The 22823-nt window shown below is 39.3% G+C and overlaps 1 protein-coding gene across 1 annotated transcript; it reads right to left on the bottom strand.

Annotated features, from left to right (window-relative positions):
* Positions 1 to 2793: 2793 nt before the first annotated feature.
* Positions 2794 to 22383, bottom strand: ubash3ba (ubiquitin associated and SH3 domain containing Ba). Its single transcript, XM_054626177.1, has 14 exons — positions 21574 to 22383; positions 9151 to 9204; positions 8745 to 8931; positions 8451 to 8649; positions 8040 to 8209; positions 7629 to 7837; positions 6825 to 6978; positions 6508 to 6628; positions 6267 to 6389; positions 6011 to 6103; positions 5371 to 5515; positions 5170 to 5276; positions 4592 to 4701; positions 2794 to 4510 (listed from the first exon to the last, which is right to left on the bottom strand). Exons 1-14 carry the CDS (start codon positions 21699 to 21701, stop codon positions 4373 to 4375), a joined length of 1938 nt encoding a protein of 645 aa, XP_054482152.1. The 5' UTR covers positions 21702 to 22383; the 3' UTR covers positions 2794 to 4372.
* Between the last annotated feature and the right edge of the window lie 440 nt (positions 22384 to 22823).

The raw sequence follows: 22823 nt of genomic DNA, 5'->3' as shown, positions 1-22823 counted from the left end.
CATGTTAGAACACAGCTGAGGGACATTGGTTATTATCTGTTCTAGATCATACAGCACAGCAGTGTTATGGCTCAGAGGTTCATGTTCCTGTTCCCATTTAAGTCTGAAAGACTTAGATGATAGAAAATCCAGTAGGTGGAAGGACATAGGAAAGTCTTTTTTTCTCACTGGAAAAGATAGCCGGCCAATGACTGCTCGAATGACTTTTACAAGGGTGTTTTTATTTTAATTTAAGCATGGCAGAGCGGCTGCATATTTTGAAGGAATTTTTTATTTTTTTATGTTGATAAACGGCAAACTGTAAACAGTAGATGGAGTACAATGACAAATTAGTAAATCATTTTTTAAGATCAGTGCTTAAAAATGTGTAAATACATATTTATTTATTTGAAGAATATTGTAAAAGAAATTACAATCCATTTAATACATTAAACTGATATTTAAGATTTATTGATTAATTGAAAACAACTATAAGTAAGGGCTAATTGGATCCTGCTTATCCCATGGCAACTTGCCAACAAAATATATATGTATTGAATAAAATAATATAATCTGTTCATTAACTTGTACCATATACATTACATGTATGAAAGAAAATTGTCCGATATGCAAATCGCCAGTACAGCTACTCCTTTTTCTCATACTTTCATTGATCCTGGACGCTGGAAACAGAGACCCAATCTCAATCAAAGTGTTCAACTACAATCTGGAAAGGGGAGAACGTGTCACCAAACACCTACCTGCTGCCTGCAAGGATGTTGGTCTTTGCTGCCACTGCCCTGTGACCCCTGCAGGAAAATGCATCAATGAAGTTTAAACCAACATAACCAGTAAGACCCAAGCTACCTTATTTTACACATGCTATTTCAAGAGGAATGCATGTAAATGTTTTATAAAATATGTTATAGTATCAGCTGTTTCAGCAGGATTAGTTAGCAGGTTGTTGAGGGACCGTTCTCCAAAGAATCATCCACACTTGCTTTGAGTTTATCATTATGATTTAAACAATATTACAATAATCTTTTTTCTGATGTCTTTATCTTTGCAAATATGCTGTTTGTAACTTTATAAATATTCAACCGTCAAAATTTAAAGTCAAAACACTACTGGTCTCATCTGATAAAGAATAAATAAAAATACCTCTAGAATTTAGTGCACATAACTCACATAAAAAACGTTTAGACATTGAGGCTGGCCGGTACAGGACTGCTTCTGATATTGGTCATCAAATAGCACCATCTAGTGTTTCTTAAACTATTAGTCTGTTTGAAAGTACAAGGCCTGAATGCCTGAGTGAGACAGTTTAATCACTTTCACTTCATTTCATAGTATTTTAAAACTATAATTCTAATTTAAAGTATTTTGAGATGGCAATCTTTGTGTGTATGGACTGTTATCTAAGGACCCTGCTTACTGTGAAGGAAACGAAGTTTTTACATTTTCTATGGGTGTGCAGACCAAGCTGTTCTGAGTTTACGGTTAGTAACAATTCAGTGCACAAAAGATTCCCTCAGCATTTCTGAAAGTAATTAAAACTATCATGATGCCTCACAAGGTCGAGACGGACTATCAGATTGTCAATTAAAACGTTTTCATCATTTTAAATCAACCAAAACAAATCCAGAGAGATGTTCTGCTACATTACATTTTACCCTTCAAACAGAGAGTTGTATTTTAGGCAGATTATGAGTGGCAAAATAGTATGGCTGTATGTTCGAAATTCATAATTGAATTCATGTATAAAGTGAAGGAGTGATTTGTATGCTGCTACCATTCTGCAAAGTGCACCAAGTTTAAGCAAAAAAGGATGAATTATTATCACATTAAAACATGACTAAATATATTATACAATGTAATGAATGTGGTTCAACAGAAACCTGTGTTTAATCACAACCAGTGATTTATAAGGTTTAAATCTATGTTGAAAGCATTTCCTTAAGATTCATCAACTAAAACACAGCCACCAGTAGCATCACTCACTGTACTCACAAGTAAGAGATCAAGAGAACTGTTGGCTTAAATAATGAAGTCGGGCTATAAAACCTATAAACTATCAAACCTCTTACACTAAACAGTGCTTCCCAATGTTCAATTAACGGCCAAACTATTGTGTAAACCGTGTACATAATACCTACCTTTTTCTTAAACCACAATATTTAACTACACTACACAATTAGCAGCACGAGGAGCACATGTGATTTAACAGTGACGCTGTTAGCTCAATGCAGTGCTAAATGCTAACACCTAGCTTTACAGGTGTAATACCATATAAATACCTTTAAAGGTAACTCTGTCATTAACGTTAACAATAGCTAACTATAATCAAGTTAATGTTTTGTTCATGTTTCCACAAATAACAATAACATTTCAGCAGCCTAAAAACAAACCAACATTTCATGAACGAACATAAAATGCCTCACCTGAATTATCGAGATATGAAGCTCTGGTTAGCAATATCACTTTTTGCTAGTAGCCGTTAGCTAACTAGTTAATACTGTCTCACTGTAGTTACATTACTAGTTCATTAAATGCAAAAGTAAATGCGAAGTATTCATAACCCTTATCCATTTTTTCCCCAAACATTTCAAGCTTTTTAAAGTAGTTATAATTCCAATTTAGGGTAACCCAAAACCATTCTTGTTGTCGGGAGATATTCAGATAGAGAAGCCTGACAAAACATTTGCAGGGAAAAAAAAGAGACTTAGTTAGGTCAAATGTAATACTTCTAAGAATAGAGCCAGGAATGTGAAATGTACCTTAACAATATTTACATTAAAAAAAGCTGAATTCTTTAATTCATTTGTAGTTTTTTGATTCTGAAGAACTGATAAACCAAGCAGACATTTTGCCATCTAATACCATAGAAACAAATACACAGGTGTATTTAATGAAAAAATTAAAATATGATGGTTGTATTCCAGTTAATAGAGGATATGGTAACTATATACTAAGGTTCACTGGAAATTCCAGTATGGAATAACTTATTAAGAAACTTAATCATCATGTTTTATAATTCCACCAGTGCTTTTCAAGATATGACAAGTCAAAATGAGAAAAAAAAGTCTATAATTTTGTCCCTAATGTATTTTTTCAATACTGCTCTTCAGCATGTGACAGATATTGCAACTGGTGCTCAGTAGAGTAAGAGTTAAAGGCAATCAAACCTATTGGTAGGTATGTTTTCAACATTAAGTGCACATTTTAACTGCTGCAAGACAGATTGTAAACGTCTTCAAATTTGGTGGGTTAGAGTTAAAAAGGTGGGGCTGTAAATGTTGTTCAAATGTTGTGATGTTTATGTAAATCGGAACCAAAGATAAAGAGTAACCTTAATTCCCATACATAAAACATCATGTTTTTTACAGAACATAAGGCACCGGCATATATTTACAGGCCTTCATAACTCCACAACCTTGCTTTATTCAGTATCAATAGAACTTCTGAGTCATACAACAAGTAAGTGGTATAGACGGTAAGCACTTAAATCATCTGACATAACCAAAACAAATTAAATGCACAAGTGTTTGAAAAGCAGTGTGGTTATCAGGCTAAAAGAATGTCAGGGTCATGATTAAAAAAACAAACGTTTTAGTCAATGCACCCGACAGCAGTCCGCATTTCATTATATTAATTTTTTTAAGTCATATTGACTTGGTTACTCCTGTGGTGGCAATCAAAACTGCATTAAAGGAAGGTGAAACAATTATGTGTGCACATAAATGTTAACTCAGGAGAACCACTTAATGATATGACATTTACAGGAATAAAACAGGTATCATAAACTTCCCACCTCAGCACCAGAAACAATGAAGATCAGTTCTCCCCTATCTGATTGTCAACATTTCTTTTGTGCTTTTTTTTGCAGGAGGGTCGTAGCTACGAGTTAAATAATAATTTCTGACACATGTAAAAATATTTCTGTGGTACAAGTCTTTCTCATCTATTTCTTGTCACAGTGTGTGAGAAGGCGGCAGAACACAGAGTCTTTAACCGTCCCGCCTGCGGAGTAGCCACAGACAGAGCTAAGTGACAGCTTCTCGTGGCATAAAACCTGATTCATCATCAACAATCAAGAAATGTCCACAGTTCTTGTAGCACCGCTATGGGCAAAGAATTGGAACGTTAAGGGACTGCCGCCCGATCTGTAGCTCATTTTTTGCAGCGATCTCAATACAGACTGTATTTTCTCATTCCTGAGCAGTGCGTCTGAATAAAATTGCAATATATTTTTTGCATGATGTCTTTGACGGAAGCCAGACGTGTTTTTTTTGGTAGTTGGGCTAAATTTATAGCAGAAAGGGTGGGTTAAAAATAAATATTTTTCAGCAGTTCAGAGCTGCCAAAAGATAGAGAGAGCCAGGCAGCAAATTCTTCAGTCTTGCATTAGCATTTCCCTCCAGTTGAAACTGTGATTGGGTCCATGTGTCAGGGGCAAGATGGGTGGGTCGACCAGCTGCCACACCCCGGTCTCTCCCATTTCTTCACAAGCACAAAAGCCCAAGTAAGGAATCTGCACAAAGACAAGATGGATGTGAATGTTATCAAAGAAGTGGGAAATGAAAAAGCACTGAAACTGAATCATAAAACTGACCTTTCGGACCACTTGGACAAAGTCCTTGGAGTTTTGGGGGCTGAGGCCTTGTATTTGGCGAGTGCAAGCCTCCAGGGAGGAAGCATGGGCCACAATCAGGACCGTGTTTCCTGTGTGAAAGAGGTAGGGAACGCGGAACCACATTCCAGCAACACCATTAGCTTTTTATACTATCTATGGGCACTCAGTAGTCCATAATATGCAGCTTGAAATGTTCTTTGACTCATGTCCTTTCATATAGAGATTGGGACATCATCCAAATTAAACATTTCGATTCAGAAGGCCAGCAGGATAAAAACAAAGTGCTTATTGCGTCACCCTATTGTGTGTAAAGTCAGCTATATAGTCTTTGTGTAGGGCTAGCAAAGCAGGAGCCTGTTTAATGCAGATCCGTATGATTGTTTAGTTTTGATTTTATTGGCTCATGCTCAATGTAACGTATAACCACGAGAGCTATAATATAGAGCTGGAAAACAACAGTTAACAAGAAGCATTCAAATCTAATCATCTCGAAAAAGAAAGTGGGCATTGCAGCCAGTTGGTATTCATTTGAAAACGTGTTTACAACACCACTTTACCCAGGTTCTTGCTCTCCGCCAGGATCTTTTGGACTACTTGGAAGCTCCTGCTGATGTAGGTGTCATAAGACTCCGACACCGCCAACTTACTTATGGGAAAATGAGGTCTAGGGACAAAACAATAGTTCGAAAAGATTATAGTAACTTGCAGCATCACAGATGAAAGCTTGTAGATGCTTTAGCGTTGGTGTTGCTGTGTACCTGTATGTTGTGTCCACACTCAGGTTAGCAGCAGCCAGCTCGGCTGGAGGAATCCAGACGGGTAAACATGTGCCTGAAACCCACTTGGTCCACTCAAACAATCCAGGCTCCACACGGATTTTTGTCTTTCCCTCCAGCTGAAGACCTGACAAAGCGTGAGACACAGAGATAAACTGTAGAAGAAGATAAGTTATCTCTACATCTACTCTGTCATGTCATTTTGTCTTGCTCAACACATCTTCACATGAAATTGCGTTAGTCCCATGTGCCCTAACATGAAATTAGTTGGACGTTTAAAGGTTTTGACAGAAAAAAAAAAAGACATTAGGTGTTTTGCTGTGTTGAAAGAAAGTAAGTGATGGGAAAAATAAGTCAGAATTAGTTTCTATTTCTCTTTTTGTTTTGTTTCGTAATGATGCCTCTAGGTACTACAGAGATTTGAAAGCTTGATATAACTGGACACATCCTATTGAGATGCTAGCCGGATGAAAGGTTTCAGATCCAAAACCAACGATGATAAGAATCCAACATTATCATTCAGCAGTAACCTTTTTTAAATGTATGCATATTGCGTAACATGCCAGCTGAAGAACCTGACTAGACACTGTATAACTTGTCTGCAGTAATGATGAAGTCCTACCCTGCAGGATGTTCTGAGCTGTCTGCACGCAGCGAAGAGACGGAGAGCAGTAAACAAAGTTTACTTTTGTCTGGCTTTCCAACAGGGCTTCACCTGAAATGGACCAAAACCCAGTGTGATTTTAAGGCATTTTAATCTTTATGTAAACATACTCTCTGCTGTATTTTAACAATTGGTGAAAAGCTAAATCCTTAAATAATCATAGTAACTTTTTAACATCAACATCAAAATAAAGTGTATATAAAAATGTACTGACCTACAAGACGGGCCTGGGTGGAGCCAAACACAGTAATTGGACAATCCTTATCATAATCTCGGTGCCCTCCGGTTCTAGCTGGCAGGCTGGATGGCATGTTGAGATTAGATCGAATGTATCGGCCTACACAAAAACAAATGGAAATCTTACAGAAGAAGGAAATACTACACTCAAAAGGTGTCTAATGTAAGCCACAAGTCTTAAAAAAAAAAAGTGTCATTAATCTTGCATCCATGCAAACCTTTAGTGTCGAAGCACTGAGTGATCCAGTGTTTCCCAAACACCACATCCATCCTCTCGCCATGGCGACACACAAACAGTCTCATCTTGGACTGGGACGACTGACTGGGTGGCCTCGACACCTGAGATAAAGAATCATTTTTAAATCTTGAGGCATTATAGAGAGTTTCACAACATTACATCTTTAGCTCCTCTTAAAAGCATACACCGTCATTATTGGTTTTAACACACTCGAGGTGTTCATGAGGTTCTCTTCTCTTCAGCATGCAGCCTGACCATACATTTGTTTTTCTGCAAGCCATAGGAAAAGTCACGTACCTGCATGGGAAGACAGAGGCCAGGGAGGCCAGGGAGGCCGGGAGGATCCATGAGACTGTCAAACAGACTGTCATTGAGCTGTCCATCATATAATAACCCAGCCACGCTGCTGCCAGAGTTAGATGGAGAGGCACAGGTGAGCATCGAGTGAGACCTGAGGATCAGACACACACAGAACCTTTAGTCACATTGCACTTTTAATACGACAGCTTTACAGTGCAGAGAAAGAAACAAAAGATGTACACACAATCAACAAACTCCTAAAGACATACAGCTTTCATTATGTGACCATAGAGAAACGCAGGAATAAGCAAAAGTAGGGCACAGTAAAAAGTCAGGGAGTAAAAGTGTGTTTTTCGTGTCTTGACAAGAATGAATAGGAGAGAAGGAGGGAACATAACCTGTGCAAGGAGTGTAGTGGTGTGGGTGATAATCCAGTTTAAGGGCTTGTCAACAAGCAGGCCAAGAAGATGATTCATGTTCTTTTCTTTCCCTTTAATCTTTTAATTCAGATTAGAAACATCCCCTTATTGGTGTACATTTTTGCTTAAACTGAAAGGATTTGTGGATTGTCAGTTTGCGATAACACCCACTGATGTTTTTGTGAAGTGGTTGTAAAAAGGGACTTGGCGGTTTTGACGGGCAATCAGTGGTAATCTGCTTCTTCTGTTTTTGTAATACGTGTGCAACGGTCAAATAATCCCGATCGCAGGGCCTCCCACTACGGCTCCTTAAAGATCATGATTTTTTTTTTTTTGAATTCAAGAAACATGTTGATGGATTTGTCGTGCTTCCTTTCCTTACCCGTGGATGACCCAGGTGTCGGACTCATCAGCGCGGTTGACGTAGTTCTCTGGCAGCAGGCCCGACAGCCCCGATGCCAGCGAGGTGCCGTACACCCAGCCCTCACTGGCACTGCTCTGCTCCACCGGAGACATGAAGATGAAGTCTCCTGGCATCAGCTCCAGCTCGTCGTCATTCTGAGGCGCGTACGGGTACATGACTTGCAGTGTCTGAAGGGGGCGGATGGTTAACAGACATTAGACAAAGGCACTGTGCAATTAACATGCAGATCTTGCATTTTTTTTGCTTAGGAGGAAATGTGTTTATAGCAACATTTCTTTCCCTTAATGTCAGAAATATCAAACTGGACGCAAAAGTGTGAAACATACACGTTGAGAGAAAGTACAAATTTTCAAAGTAAGCCAATCAAACCTCATGATTAGCGAACCGAATATCCCGTGAGAAGAGCACAGCCAGCCAGTCACAGCCGGAAGACACATCCACCGTTTTGGCCAACTTTTCCAGGATTGGAAGGTGACTGGTTTGGAAGTGGTACGCCAAAGTGACATGAAGTTGTTTCTTATGAGGCTCCACATGGACATCTGGGCAAAGGACAATGAGAGAAATGAGCACAGTAAATGTATTATGTGTATTCGTATACTCCACTGACGCAATTAAACGCAATTAGTCCACAACTGTCCTCATATAAACATCAAAATGAGAGCCTTTTAAGCAGCATCATTCTTAAACAGGTCTGGGGAAATTAACAATGTAACCTGTGTTTACAAGACAGTGTTCATGTTTACTGTGATTCCCATTAAATGGACAAAGGGGGTCTCAAACCTGCTTTAGCTGTTGCTTCAGTTGCAAAATCAGACGCGAAACTCTTCAGCACCTCCGCCATCTGCTCATCCACAAAGAGGCCAATAAAGGTGGAGGAGGTGTAGAGCTCCAGCGGGAGGGGCATGGGTATGCGACCCTTCCACTTGGTCACGGTGGTCTGGAGAGCGTCGGTCAGAGCCTCCACCTTCCCGTCGGCACACTGAGCACAGAGACAACAAAAACAGGAGGTCGTCAAACGTATAACTGCTATAAACAGCCAGAACATTGATCGTAGAAACACAAACAGACACTGACCATGAAGAACTGGCAGAGGGTGATGTGGGGGAAGATGTTGTGTGCCTTGTTCTTGCCACAGGAGAGGCGGGACTGCTGCCAGAAGTGCGTGAGCTGCTGGAGCAGTGGCCCACTCGGTCGCAGATACAACACATACTCTCTGGGCAGAGGGTCATCCAAGAACGGGTCATCCACGTGGGAGAAGAGCCTGGAGCGGCACACAGGAAGACCCACAGCGATGAGTGATAAGTGGGACATAAGTAGGAGAGAGGACGGCTGATGTCCAGCAGAGGGAGATACAGTTGGAATGGCACAGTGACACTTCAGTAGGTCAGTAGTTATATTTTCCATTACAAGAGTTTCCGTTTGCATTGTGCATTAATAACTGTGGCAGAGCGTGTGATTAAAAAGTGCTTGTTGTTCTCACCAGTCACAAGCTGCCTGGACGTTTTTCCCTCCTGTCGAAACCAGAGCTTTCAAGCTGCAAAGAGAGAGAGAAAGAGAGAGAGAGAGAGTGAGAAATGGAGATCAAAGCACAGTCACAAAATCCATAGTTTCTCTTCCGGACCGTGTTTATTAGGAGGAGATTGCTGTGCTTCAACGTGACAATGAACAAAGAGCAAACATCCCTGGAGCGCAGTAAAATTTCATGAAACAGCATTGATACTGATTTGAAACATATCAAAAATATCACAATTCAGTTAGAGGTGATTCAGCAGATGAATCACCTCTAACTGATTTAATCATCTGCTGAATCACCTCTAACTGAATTGTGATATTCTTTGATATTTTCATAGCGAAGAACATGTTTCAAATCAGTATCAAGCGAGCACTGTGTTATGGAGGACAGCAGAAATCCGCTCACAGTTTTGGTTAACAATTCCTTTCTGCAGCAGCATAATGTCATAATATTAAGACACCATAAATATGTCAGTGATAAAAACAATAATGCCTTGTGTTTTGGTGTAATGAACATTAAAAAGGAAAAAAAAAGGCCTACAGCGTGATTTATCCGTGTCATTTCCTAAACTATAACTTGTTGAGACTGATTGCATGATTACTCTTGAGTGCTCAAAATCTAATTAGTGTCTTTTTATAAAACCTCTGGTATTGTGGGCCGCCTCTGAAGGGATTCACTGATTCCAGCAGCTTTCTCCAGTTACGAGAGGATCTAACAGAGTATCTAGATGATACTTTATTTTTTTAAACATGTAAAGCCTCGTCTGCAAAGTTTACACCTAATATTTATAAATATATATAATGATGAAGTGAGAGTTGGTGGAAACTGAAAGTAACTTTTACAGACAGTGAGGTGTCTGTTCCTTCATTTTATAGCTTCTCTATGCAAAGCAGATATAAGTAAAAAACACCAGGAACACCTAGTATCAAAGATTAATCTTTTGATACTTTATCTTTGTTGATTTCCTTTTCTGAACCAACAATTTGGATCCCTGACAAGTAACTAAAGTAAGTCATGTTTTTTTGACATTGAAAATGGCTCATTTAACTATTAAGCAACAGGAAATGCATTTTGAGTAACTGCACATTGTTTCAACAGCATCTGACCTTTAAGACTCATGCTTTTCCATCTCCTTTCAGTTGAAGTTCTTAGTGCGTTATGCGGAACAAAACCTCAGTAATCATGCCTTATGGTAACACTAATTGCAATAACTGTCACTGTCCTAGTAAACGTAACATATATTTTCTACAAATGACATGAAGGAAAATAGAAAAAGCAGAAATGTAGGTTTTCTGTACCATTGTAGAGCCTCTGTTTGACTTAATTCATGGCCTGATAAAGACGTGTGGCAGCTTCTCTGTGTGTGCCGACGTTGACAGTGCTCATTGTGCCACTCTACCGATCGAATTCGATGAGCTATTTTTAAATGTGTCCCAGTGAGAGGGTCCTAGATACGGCAGAGTCCCTGAACCCTGGGGCAGTGGGCCCTGACAGCACAGCGCGCAGCATGGGAACGCCAAGGCTACAGCAACGTAGCAGATGGCTCACACAGGGCTACTACTATAACATGCACACGCAAATACATATGCAGGGAGAAGATGAATGAAAGATATAGAAGCACGTCAAAACTTTGATAAAAACTCTCCTGTCCGTTGACCTTGTCAGGCCTACAATTGTTGCTGATTATACCAGCATTTTACCTTTGTGATCCATTTTTATTCCTACAGTATAAACCACTACAGCATGTAGAAGGCTAAAGACAGAGAGTCATTTTTCCGGCTACAGCGGTCTTATTCAGAGGTTCCACCTGGTGCTGTGTGGAGGAGGAAAAGAAGGGGATTTTTTTCCCCCCAGAAAGCATGATGGGATTACAAGCAGATGTGACTGAGACGTCACAAAATCCAATCCAGGCTAGAACATTGGATTGCTTGTTTCTAATCTCTGGGTTATTTTATCAGAGGGAACTCTTGAGACATAAAATAATAGAAAAGGTCTTACGCTCACAGAGAGGTTTACTTGAATTTAATCAGCTTTTGGGATGCTGGAATTACTAGAGACCCTGTTCCAGGCATCAATGATAACACACTATCAAGCAGGAGTTAAGGCGGGATGTTGCTTGCCATTTTTACTCATTGATTTAAAATGTAATGCAGGAGTCTGGAGGTTTAGCTTCAGAAAAGTAAATTGATTTTATGGCTTACAGTATTGTAGCCAAGGCCACCTTAAGAGAGACCAAGTCATGACCAAGATCAGAGATTATTGACAAAGACTTTGAGGGGTTGAGACCATGTCAAGACCCAGACCAAGGCAGGGCAAGGCCAAGATTCCTCTTCATTCACATCTTTTATTGCCTTATATACTGTATATGTGTGTTTATGTGTGTTACCCCTGCAGTCGTGGTTTTAATATAAAAATCCCAAAGTCCTCCTCGCCTAAGACCGAGACAAGGCCGAGTAAAAAAGCGGTTGATTCCGAGACGAGACAGAGACCTTCAACAAGTGGTCTTGAGACTGGTCTCGAGTACTAAACCGCGAATGGCTTGTCACGGCTATAATCAGAGGAAATAGACTTTGTACTGTCTCTACCAACACTTCAAAGTTGTCAAAATATAAAATGTTGCCAAGTCAACATCCTCGATATTTTATCACATTTTACCCTAAAAAATACAGCTGCACAGTTCATGTAAAAATGTGAATTACATGTACATTCTGCATTACAGTTGCATTGAAGTTTTATAGATGATAACACTGTTAGTGTGTTAGCAGGAGCTATTTTAGAGCCTGTAGCCCCACCCAGGTGAATAACCGCCAGCCAACACTTCTGACTTGTTGTATGCACACATTTAACTGTGGGCTTTTTTTTTCCTTTTTCTGAAGCTGACCAACATTTTGAATGCGTGTTCACACCCTCATGCTTGATGGTAGGCCTTTGACATTTTAGCACATATTTTCACTCACAGGGAAACTAATGGAAGATTGATATTTTTTATACTTGCTTTTTCTTGTCGATGTAACAACAATGCCAGAGATGCTTTCTAAAGCTGCTGCTGCATCCTTAGAATCCCCTGTTACACATATTAGTTGTATAGTACTGAACTAAGAACATCCTCTGAAAATGAACTTTTTTGGATGCAGTAAATAAAGTCACCTACACAGCAATACCTCCTTCAACATAGTTTTACACCAAAAAAAATGTTTGTGCCAATAACAATAATTTACTTATGATTCTAAGACCGTAAAAATGTTAAACAAATAAAACAATTATTATACTCCAGGCTATGGTGGGTCCTCCCTAGTTGGGGCCCTAGCTCCACTATTCACCCCACATCATTGCCCCTGCTGGTATTTATGCTGCATGGGTGACATTGTGGCAGTGTACCTGCCAAACAGTGCATGCAAAGCGTCCTTTTCACACAGAGTGTTAAGGATAACATGTGTTTGGATTTCTTTCAGCCCCAATTCTATTTTTTTTCCACTTCTTGAGGCAAAAGAAAGCGAGAAAGCGACATCTGCAACACCCTGAGGGAGCAGTGCTGGGTAGAGCTAGCAGCAGTTTAACAGGCGCCGTCTCTCTCTTATGGGCCAGCTGGTCCATGTTTAGCCAGGAATACAGCACCTCCTGCACCATAGCCTTGTGTACAACATCTGCTGTTTGACACTTTAGAGGTTTTTTTAAATAAATCTTTGTTAGAGTTTGTTTTTGTGGATCTGAATATTCATGTTTCAATTTGCTTTCCAATGTGTTCCATCATAGTTGAAACTGTCCTCAATAATTCCAGCTAACCCGGGGGCCTCTTCTTTGCTCTTAGCAAAAACTGAGCAAGTTATTTATAAACTGCATTTCCTGTTCACAGCTAGAAAAAAAAGGTTGAGAGTGGTAGGGAGAAAGTCACTCTAGAATTGGTTTGGCTTCAAATCAGCTAGATAAGGGCTTTTACTCCATTTGCATGTTTACCACTGTTGAAGGCGATATTAGAAGCAGTCTTTCTTTTTTTTTTACCCACATATGGCAAGTGTTTTCAGTTCCTGTTCCCACATCTAACTCTACTACAGATAAACAATGAGCTGGCTGCCTGTCTGTTTAAACAGCATGAACAGCAATTCTGTTTTTTCATACAAGTAAACATTCTTTGGACTGTTTATTACAGTTGACCCGTTTTGCTAAACTTGGATGTCCTCCAGGCTTCAGACAAAGTTATTGCTGTAAATGAGGCAATATGCACACTTCTCATAGTCTCTTGTGAGTGTGAGCACTTCGGATTCCTGCAAACTTTGAAGTTATTGTGTCAAGAATGAATCTCATTTCATGGCTACTTAATAGCCAAGATGGAAGAAAGAAATCAGAAATTAAAGGCAAAAGTAACAAATCACTAGAACTTTAACTGACGTTAACAAAACCATGTCACCCGGTCTCAACATATACACACACAGCTACAGTACACCCTCCCCGACTCAGCTCTATGGGCGAATCCACATTTCCTCTTTACAAGCCGACAGCGAACACTCATCACTAACCACTTATCGCTCATACAGCGCTGAGAGCACTGCTGCTGCCCAACAACCTAAGGAGAGCCCCGTCAGCAGAGGCTAACACCAGATGTTAACGCCCTTTTCTTCAACCTTTTCACTAACTGACTGCCAAGGAAAAGAAAAGAAAAAAGCTTATGGCTTTGCAACAGATCAGTTCAGGGTGTGATGTAGGACATAAAGACAGGGGGGAAAGGTGTGACCAGTTGTAATATTTTTAACACATGGCTGATGTTTTCATGTCTGCAAAGCAATAACACTTACTGATGATATTATAATTAGTTGGTTGGGACACTTTTGTATCGACACAAAATAATTAAACTCCCATTACTCACTGAAAAAATGTGATAACTGAACAAATACAGGTGTCTGCAAACTATTTACTAACTAGAAAGTGTTTTAGAGCCCAACCCAAACATAAAAGGTAGCATTTCGTTAAATGAACAAGGAGTGCATTTCACCCAAATCCCACCTGCCTGGGATAACAAAATATAATTTAAATAAAATAAAAAAAATGGCTAAATTCTTATGACTAAATTTGAACATCTTATATTTACAAAGCCACTTGCTACCATGTTTCTTTGAAAAAAGGAAACATTCGTTAAATGATTATATTTTCATCCATCCAGTGATCTGCCACTTGAGTAAGTATTCACTCAGTGACTTCACAGTGGTTTTTATTGAATTAGGAAAAGCCTTTTTCTTGATTTTTGGCTGCTTTTTGTTGATTCGTATCAGGGTAGGAACTAGGAACAATACTGTCCCCAACAGCCCTGCATATCTGTCCCAAACGTCCCAGGGAGTGAAAACACGCTGCTATCAGTAACTTTTGTTTACCGTTCAAACATTGAGAGTGGTATCAATCTTCTGAACCAGCTCTTGTCAAGAAAGGGAATAAGAGCATTTACACACAATGTCAAACTATACCATTAATTGTGAGACTGAGTGGTGGTGATTTTTTGAGTGTTTTGGTACCACAACATTTTGTTTAGGCTAACTCACAAAGCCTTTCTTTCAATCTGACAGGGCGATGTTACAGCACCACGTCTTTAACAATGCTAGCTGTGTGCAGCCTGTGACTGAAACTGCTTCTCCTCTTCTCACTTCATTATTTCTGGAGAAGAGAGCTGAGAAGTCCACAGGGGCAGACAGAGCAAGTCAGAGATTGACACCATTAAATTAACTGTGCGGGCCTTTGTGGAGGATGTTCATAATATTCCTCGCTAGGTGTCCATCAAACTTATCAGGTTGAACAAATGATTATCAATGCTTCTGTTGAAGCTGAAGTGTGTTGTTTAAGCACAAGTTATTTTTAGCGCTGCACAAGTGACGTCAGGGAAACAAGTCAAAGTGCACAAAGCAAATGTTTCACTAGGAATTCATGAGGCGCAGTGCCAAAATAGTGATGCATCACACGGCACTCTTTGGGCTAACAGCATATGTTTGAGACTTACAGCAGTGGTTTGTAGGCATGTGGATGCCTTTAAACAACACTTTTCATACCAAAATAGTTTTTCATCTTGATTAAACATGGTAAATTATATATATATATATATATATATATATGTCCAATATATAAAAGGTGTATGTTTTGCAATATTCAGGCCTTTTAATGAGAAAAACTTTGAAGACCTAGTCAGTACACCAAACTTTTTTTCCTATCATCAAGTGACATGTGAATCCCCTTGCTTCAGCCGCCCTTAAACCACGGCCTCAACAGAGCGCTCAGTAAAGGTCACAAGCCACTTCCGGAAATGGGCGACTTCCTCTTGGCTGTCTTGAGTACAAGCTCAGAGTTTGTTCTTGCAAGCTGCACGCGCAGACACCAAAGCGTCACATGTATGCATAAGTTATGTGTAAAATTATTATGTAGAGCCCTTCTATGAACTAAAATGGTTTCTCGTGATGCCTTTTTTGCATGTGTGAGACGTGTAAATAATATGGTTATGCCAGGAGTTATGAAACTGATGTCGAAAGGAGAAAAGTCTGCATGCACACGGACTTCACTTCCTCTTTAACACACAGAAGGGTTCGCAGACAGGCAGGGGGGGAAATTTACCGTACATTATGTTATCTCAGCTAGTTGTGTTCCAGCTCAGGAACCACAGTGGCTTTGAAGTCTTCAGTCGAGAAGCACAACGAAACAGACAATAAGCATGTCAGAGACCAAACAAGTTGATCTGTATGAAATGAGCATTTTATAATAGCTACCTCGATAGCTGGTGTATCATTAAATAACACAAAACAGAGCCGTCCTTTAGGTTTTTCCATTGTTTTATAAACTGAAGCTCACTATCAACCAAGATGAGGGTCCATAATCTTAAATGCAGAGTGTCCTTTCACATAATCAGTTAGCATTTTTCTTAGATTTCTTAAATATCATAGCAGTAAATTACTTTATGACATGGCATTTTAATTCTCTTCAAATCCACCAGTGAGGAAAAATATGTTGACAATTGAAAGCAGAAATGTAAAAATCACCCAAACCACAATTTTTTTCACTCACGGTTGTGTTTAAGTGTCAAATGTCACCAGGCTTAGTCAGTCCCACGGGCCTCCATCAGTCTAGCAGAAACTATTTGTCAGCTAATCAGTTACTAATCAGCAGAAGATTTAAATCCACTCTTCTCAGATATGAGGATTTGCTGCTTTTCTCAATTTTATGCCATAGTCAATTGAATATCTTTGGGTTTTAGATTGTTGGTTGGGCAAAATAATTTAAGCATCTTTGAGTACTCTGAAAAGCGCTCTATAAATAAAATGTATTATTATTATTATTGTTATTAAAGTGATGAATTGGGCTTTTAGAAGTTGTGAAGGGCCTTTTCAAAATGTTCTCACATTCTACTTACCAAACAAGTTAATGGAAAATAACCAAAAGATTAATCTCAAATTACTGTGAAGGAGTTGCCCCATGCAACGGTAGAAACGCCCAGTTCTTCACCTGCACTAATCAGTGGAACATCACTGACAGGCCATGATGTTTCAACCGAGTGTTATTATTTCAACATTCACCTCTTTTAATGCCCAAAAAAGTAAGAAAAAAAACATATGATTTTGGTTCAGATGTCAAGGTTTAGATGGACATTTATATAAATATAAAACTAACCCCAATTTCAGATTTTAGGTGGTAATATTAGTGATGCCTGTGTTTCTTCTCTTTAATCAGCCAATCCTGAACAGCATTAACTTTAATTACTTAACCAAAGTATAGCAGTTGAATTTTCCACACACATGCCTCACAGTGAGAGCATCTGTGATTGGTCTAAAATATCACATGACACTGCTGTATAGCCTTACAGGAAACTTATCTTGTTCTATGCCAGATAGAGTAAAAAAGGGCCTCGGCCTCCAACACTCCAGTCGATGTTCTGTTACATTTTGGTCCTCAACTTCCTGTTTCCATTCATCACAATTGCCACAGTATAGCACAGTATAGCTCTGTGTAATGAAACAAAACAAAGCTTAAATAGATGATTATGTACAAATCTGTATCCTGAAACATATTCGTTAAATGGGTTTGTATTTCAGTATGTTTTTTTCAAAGGCAGCGGATATGTCGTCTTTTAAATTTGGTGTTATAAGCTTGCTTGCTTCTTAATACCACTTAGCACGTCATTTGTATAAAATCAACTGAAAAAGTTTCAAAAATACAAAAAACTGTACTTCAGGCTCCTTAGTTCAGCCAACCAGCACAGGGACTCTTCAGGGTTTTAAGTGTTGTTTACAATTTTATTGTGTGTGACTCCAGTATGCCAAGTTATTTTGGCCACAAGCACAACATTTAACACTGCACACACGTATCATACTGTGTGTTTCTCATTCGGAGGTCAAGGAGGAGTCATGCTTTAAATAAGGATGAATGAGGAATGACAAAGTAAGGACCTTTTTGGGGACACTGGTTCAGACTGCACAAGCACAGTAAACGAAAAGATTAGAAAATATCAAGGAAAGTAAACTACAACAAATAATTTATATTTAACTATGGTCACAATGATAGAAGGAAGTCCCCTTTACACAAGTGTAGTTTAGGAGATGTTGGAGAACACATAGTTTACACATTATAGGGAAATCAGATTAGTTATCAATAGCCGATGCAGGGATCAAAGGGAGTAAAGTCCATTATATAACATCACAACAGTGACTGGCCAGCCCTAAAGTTCAGGAAATGTTTTAATCTCATAAAGATGCTCACTGGAATTTAACAGAGTTATTCTAACTGTGAAAAAGGTTACACTGATATCCAGCCTTCAGTGTTTTAGTTGGGCAGAGTTTACATCATACAATTAAAAACTTGGTAAGTATTTCTCAGGCTAATTCCTGATTAAAGATTGAATAAAAAATAGAAATAAAAACAAATTAAGGACTCAATAATTGTTTTGTATTTACAGCATGTTGAGAGATTGAACTGCAATACTTTATTTTAAAGGTCAGTCGTTTCCAAACCTGCTTCCGACCATCAGAACATCAGGCAGAGAGACCGCTGTCCATCCAGCTCCTATCTGATTACAATAGTCAATTCCTGAATGACTCAGCAGAAAATTCCCCCAATTAAGTTAGAGGGGCTGTTACTGTTTATATGTGTGTGTGTGTGTGTGTGTGTGTGTGTGTGTGTGTGTGTGTGTGTGTGTGTGTGTGTGTGTGTGTGTGTGTGTGTGTGTGTGTGTGTGTGTGTGTGTGTGTGTGTGTGTGTGTTTCATGCTCCCTACTGGTTTAAACAAACTCCTCAAACACAATGAAGCCCTTGTTCCCTGAAGCCATGCCTGATAACTGATTTTCCTATTATTCCTTCTTCCTCTCTCGGGGAAGGGCCCGATAGCAAAACGTGCAAATCAGATGTTTATTCTGAAGTTTTACTGTATTGTGTCTGGTTTGTTTGCTGAACCAAAGAGTAGAACTACAGAGTACAGAGTGCTGCTGGGTGTTGAATACTTTTTTTTGGTACCAACCAAAATATGTCTGTAGAATTTAGTATCAAAATCTGTCAAGTGCTGAAAGCTGGCATTAAATGTCTGGCCAAAGTCGTACTATTCTTTACTAATTCATTTATTATATTGATTTTTTATTTTAATCAGAATTATAAATTTATTTTTATTGAGGGAAGGTTTTTGCACAGCTGCTTGCGTTAAGACAAAATATAAAAAAAACTTAAACACAACACTGACACATATTTTGCCTTATTATTAACATTTAATAATCCCACCTGGTGAGTGTCAAATAATCACTCTCTTTTTGGTCTCCAACCAACTCCTGACGCTCTTTAAGCTCCTAAATACTACAATCCCCAGCTAGTTGCTGACCTGGTTTGTCTGCTTTTTGTTGCAAGAAAGGTAAAAGGTAGATTAATGTGAGATGACTGACCATTAGTAAGCTCCTTAGCTCAGAGAAGATCATTTGTATCCCTCTTTAATAACTTTTTTTTTTTTTCACGAAATTCTTTGAGATGGTAAACAAAGTATAAGTGGGAAGTAAACAGGACAGTAGGGATAGAATAAAGAAAGACTAGAGCTAGCCTGCCTGGGCAAGCTAGCAAGGTTTTGTGTCTGTACTAGTATGGACAATTTTTAAATATCCTTACCCATTTGTCACTTAATTCTGTATATTACTACGGTAATAGCTACTGTTATAAAGCTCAAGGCAGAAAATGGAGCCAAACCAACAGAACAAACTTGACCAACCCAGGATGATATGCATAAACATCATGCAGCCACACCTGTCTTACGTAATTATCTGTATTTTCATCTATATTACCATCTCGTTAGTTTTGTGTCTCCACTGACATCAGACCAGACAGGCTTGAAGGTAATGACGCTGAATTATTCTGCTTCATTATTATTTTATAGCTTTGATCAAAATGTATTAGTCCGTCATCAGTAAGAGATGTGAGTCTGCAAATATAACCGACCACATTCACTCTGACTGTCTGCAGTGGTTCATTAGGCAGGAGGAGAGAGAGAGATGCAGTCTGGAGCAACGAAAGCCTCGATGACCTTAGCAGGTTTTGCGGAAGATAAAAAGGCTTAATTTTGGAGATAATGTATCTGTTAAGTTAAAAGAAGAAAAGACTGTTCAATACTTTTTGGTGTACTTAGCTAAACTCAGCTAACTGCCAACAGTCATTCCTAAATGTTATTCTCTTGTTTTATAAAGATGGGAGACAGTTTTACATCCTACATCTCAGTTACTGAAACAAGAAATATATCTGGGGGTTAATAACGGAGCTCTGAGATTACTGCTGCAGCTGACAGAGGCTCAAAGTGAACTACTTCAGATTTCTTTTGTTACATGGGACACAATTTTGCGGCACGCTGCACACGCAGAAAGGCTTTTGTGTGAGATGAGGCTGTGCAAATCATCCGGCTAGATATATAATGTGTCACTGACAACACAAACAATGAGAAAGGACATAATGATTATGCCATTAGATAGAGTTCAGACAGTGAAAGCAAACCGAGATGTAAAAACTGAGCAGTGCAGAACTTCAATTAAAATGTAAACCTTTTCAGTGTGTGTGGCCATACGTACAATATCAAATATATATTTAGGTGCAAAGGATTCAAGCTGGTGTTAAATAGTTTTAGGTACCAGGAAGAAAATAGGCTAAGATACAAAAGCATACTTTACAACATAAAGTTGCATTTTGTATGTCTATAAAGTCACCCTTTCATTCACTGACAATTCAGCATCTCTACATTTCACATTTCTATCATTTCTCTGGGTTCTGGTATTAAAAGAGGAATGCTTCTGTTGACTTGTGGTCTCAAGTATTGAAACTTCATGCCAAATACTGTTAAAAAAAACTCTCATTAAATGCTTATTAACAATCTACTACTGTCCCTCAGTGTAAACCAAATACTTCAGCACACCCACAAACAGTTGTAGCAAGCAGACAGCACATTGTCGTTTTTTAATACAATTACATCATCCATACACTACATTCACAAGCCAACAGTGCTTGTTTCCTGGCAACTCTTCTCTCAAGGATGAATGAGAAGAAGATGCAGGAATGCCCACAGGATCGGGTTTTTCATTGACAACTACGGAGAGCTGGCAAGGGGAAAAGCATGACTCAGAAAACACTGAGCATCTCTCGTATTCTGCTTCTGTAGTGGGAAATATGTCCCAAAAAAAAGAAATAGACATGTATAGACACCCACACAAGTACTGTTCCTATGCCAGTGAATCATCGGTGGTGGAAAGTAACCAAAGTACATTAACGGTATTGGAGCAAATGTATTACGTACAAATTATTAAGTAGTACCTGTATTTATTTGAGTATTTTCAGGGGTATTTTGTACTTTACTTTTAGACTACAATTATTTGCAGTTACAGGTAACCTTGCAGATAAAAAGTATAACAAGCGTATCAAATATGATGCATTGTAATACAGCACATTGAACTACGTGACACCATAAAATGGTTCCAGCTTCACAACCTAATGTACAACATAAAAAAATAAATTGAATCATATTGCACAGCCCTGTTGTGGCACATGCAATATGGCTGTGGATTCCAGAGAAACTACAGTTTAAAAGGGGTCATTTGTCCATGGCCCCATAGGCTATGATATGTGTTAACGACATGCACAGCACAGCAGTTATGTCTCCTTTTTCAGCTGCAGAGATGCTTCAGATCAGCTGATTATGATACCGAAACACGCAGAGACAGATAAGGAGGCACGCAACTCTGGCTGGAGAGTGAGTATCAGGGATGCTGCTGGGAAGCCTGATTTAACCTCGTTATAATAGTGTGTGTGTGTGTGTGTGTGTGTGTGTGTGTGTGTGTGTGTGTGTGTGTGTGTGTGTGTGTGTGTGTGTGTGTGTGTGTGTGTGTGTGTGTCGGGACGGTGCAGCTGTGTACTCACGCCCTGGTCTTGGGGAAGCCCATGGACAGCAGCACGTCCAGAGTGGACCCATGTTTGATGGTGCTCGGCCGGCTCTGCCGCTGCCTCCGCGGCGTCACTTTGGCATACAGGTCCTCTTTAGCTGCCATAACTCACAGCTCCATCGGTATGACAGGTCCTCGTCTCCTCTGGTGTGTTTTTATTTATTTAAAAAAATAAAAAAAATAAAAGGAAGATGGAAGTGGTAGACTATTTAAACGAGGATGCCCTGAGTAGGGCGGAATCATCAACAAAACACCAAACCTTCCGAAGAAGAACGAGCATTTTTTTTTTTTTTTTTTTTTTGGTGGGTTTGACAAATGCTCCTGAGCTAGATCAAGCTGCCTCCTGACGGCTCGCACATAAAGTCAAAACCATCGGCAGGGGGTCAGCCATGGGAAGTCACTTCTGCCCTCTCAGCCGTGGCCCCGATCCACAGTACCCGACCGAGGCGAACATGTCTGGTTCCTGCTCGCCCCCTTAGCATACGACCAACTGAATGAAAAAAACAGATGCTATATGAGCTTTCTTTTCCACACGATGTCTTATTTATGAATGGGTCCTGACTGAGCGGATGTTCAGCCTGTAAAATGTTACAGCTCTCAACTGCGCGTCCCCTTTAGTTAAAGAGGCAGTACGCGGATTTGTGAGAGGGACAGGAAGTCTTGGTGGTTTTCGGGCGGAATATGGGCTAAACTGAGAGTAACACACGCTCTGCTCGGTTGGATGCGCTGTTGTAAAATTAATCACACTGGTGGAGGCAGTAGGAAGAAAAGCGTCGAGGGAGGGAGGGCTGGATGTTGTGAAAAAGTTGGTCACACTTCCTGTCTGCGAACGTGGGTGTCGACACACCACGCATGCGCAGTGCGCAGCAAAGGAGAGCACCACGCTATCCTCAGTTGCCATAGCAATTTAAAGGAGGCAAACTTTGTAAATAAATCGTTATATATTATTTTTTACATTAAATAAAAATCTTAATTTTGTAGTTTTATCTGCTAATGTTACCTATTCAATCGTTTATGCATATTATTTTGAAATGTGTCTGTGGTGAGGCATTTACAGTTTTATATGAGCTGGGCACAAGAACAAAAACAAAAAGGTTGCCTAATTATATTGTAACAAATAAAGCAGACACTACTGTTTATGAGATAGTACTGTATACTACATTTAAGTGAATACATTTTATTTTGAAACCTGTCTGCGGTGACATCATGGATTTGCACAACTTTGTA

This window comes from Anoplopoma fimbria, chromosome 24 (genome assembly GCF_027596085.1).
Source record: "Anoplopoma fimbria isolate UVic2021 breed Golden Eagle Sablefish chromosome 24, Afim_UVic_2022, whole genome shotgun sequence".
Lineage (NCBI taxonomy): Eukaryota > Metazoa > Chordata > Actinopteri > Perciformes > Anoplopomatidae > Anoplopoma > Anoplopoma fimbria.
This window is presented reverse-complemented; position numbering and strand designations above follow the sequence as displayed.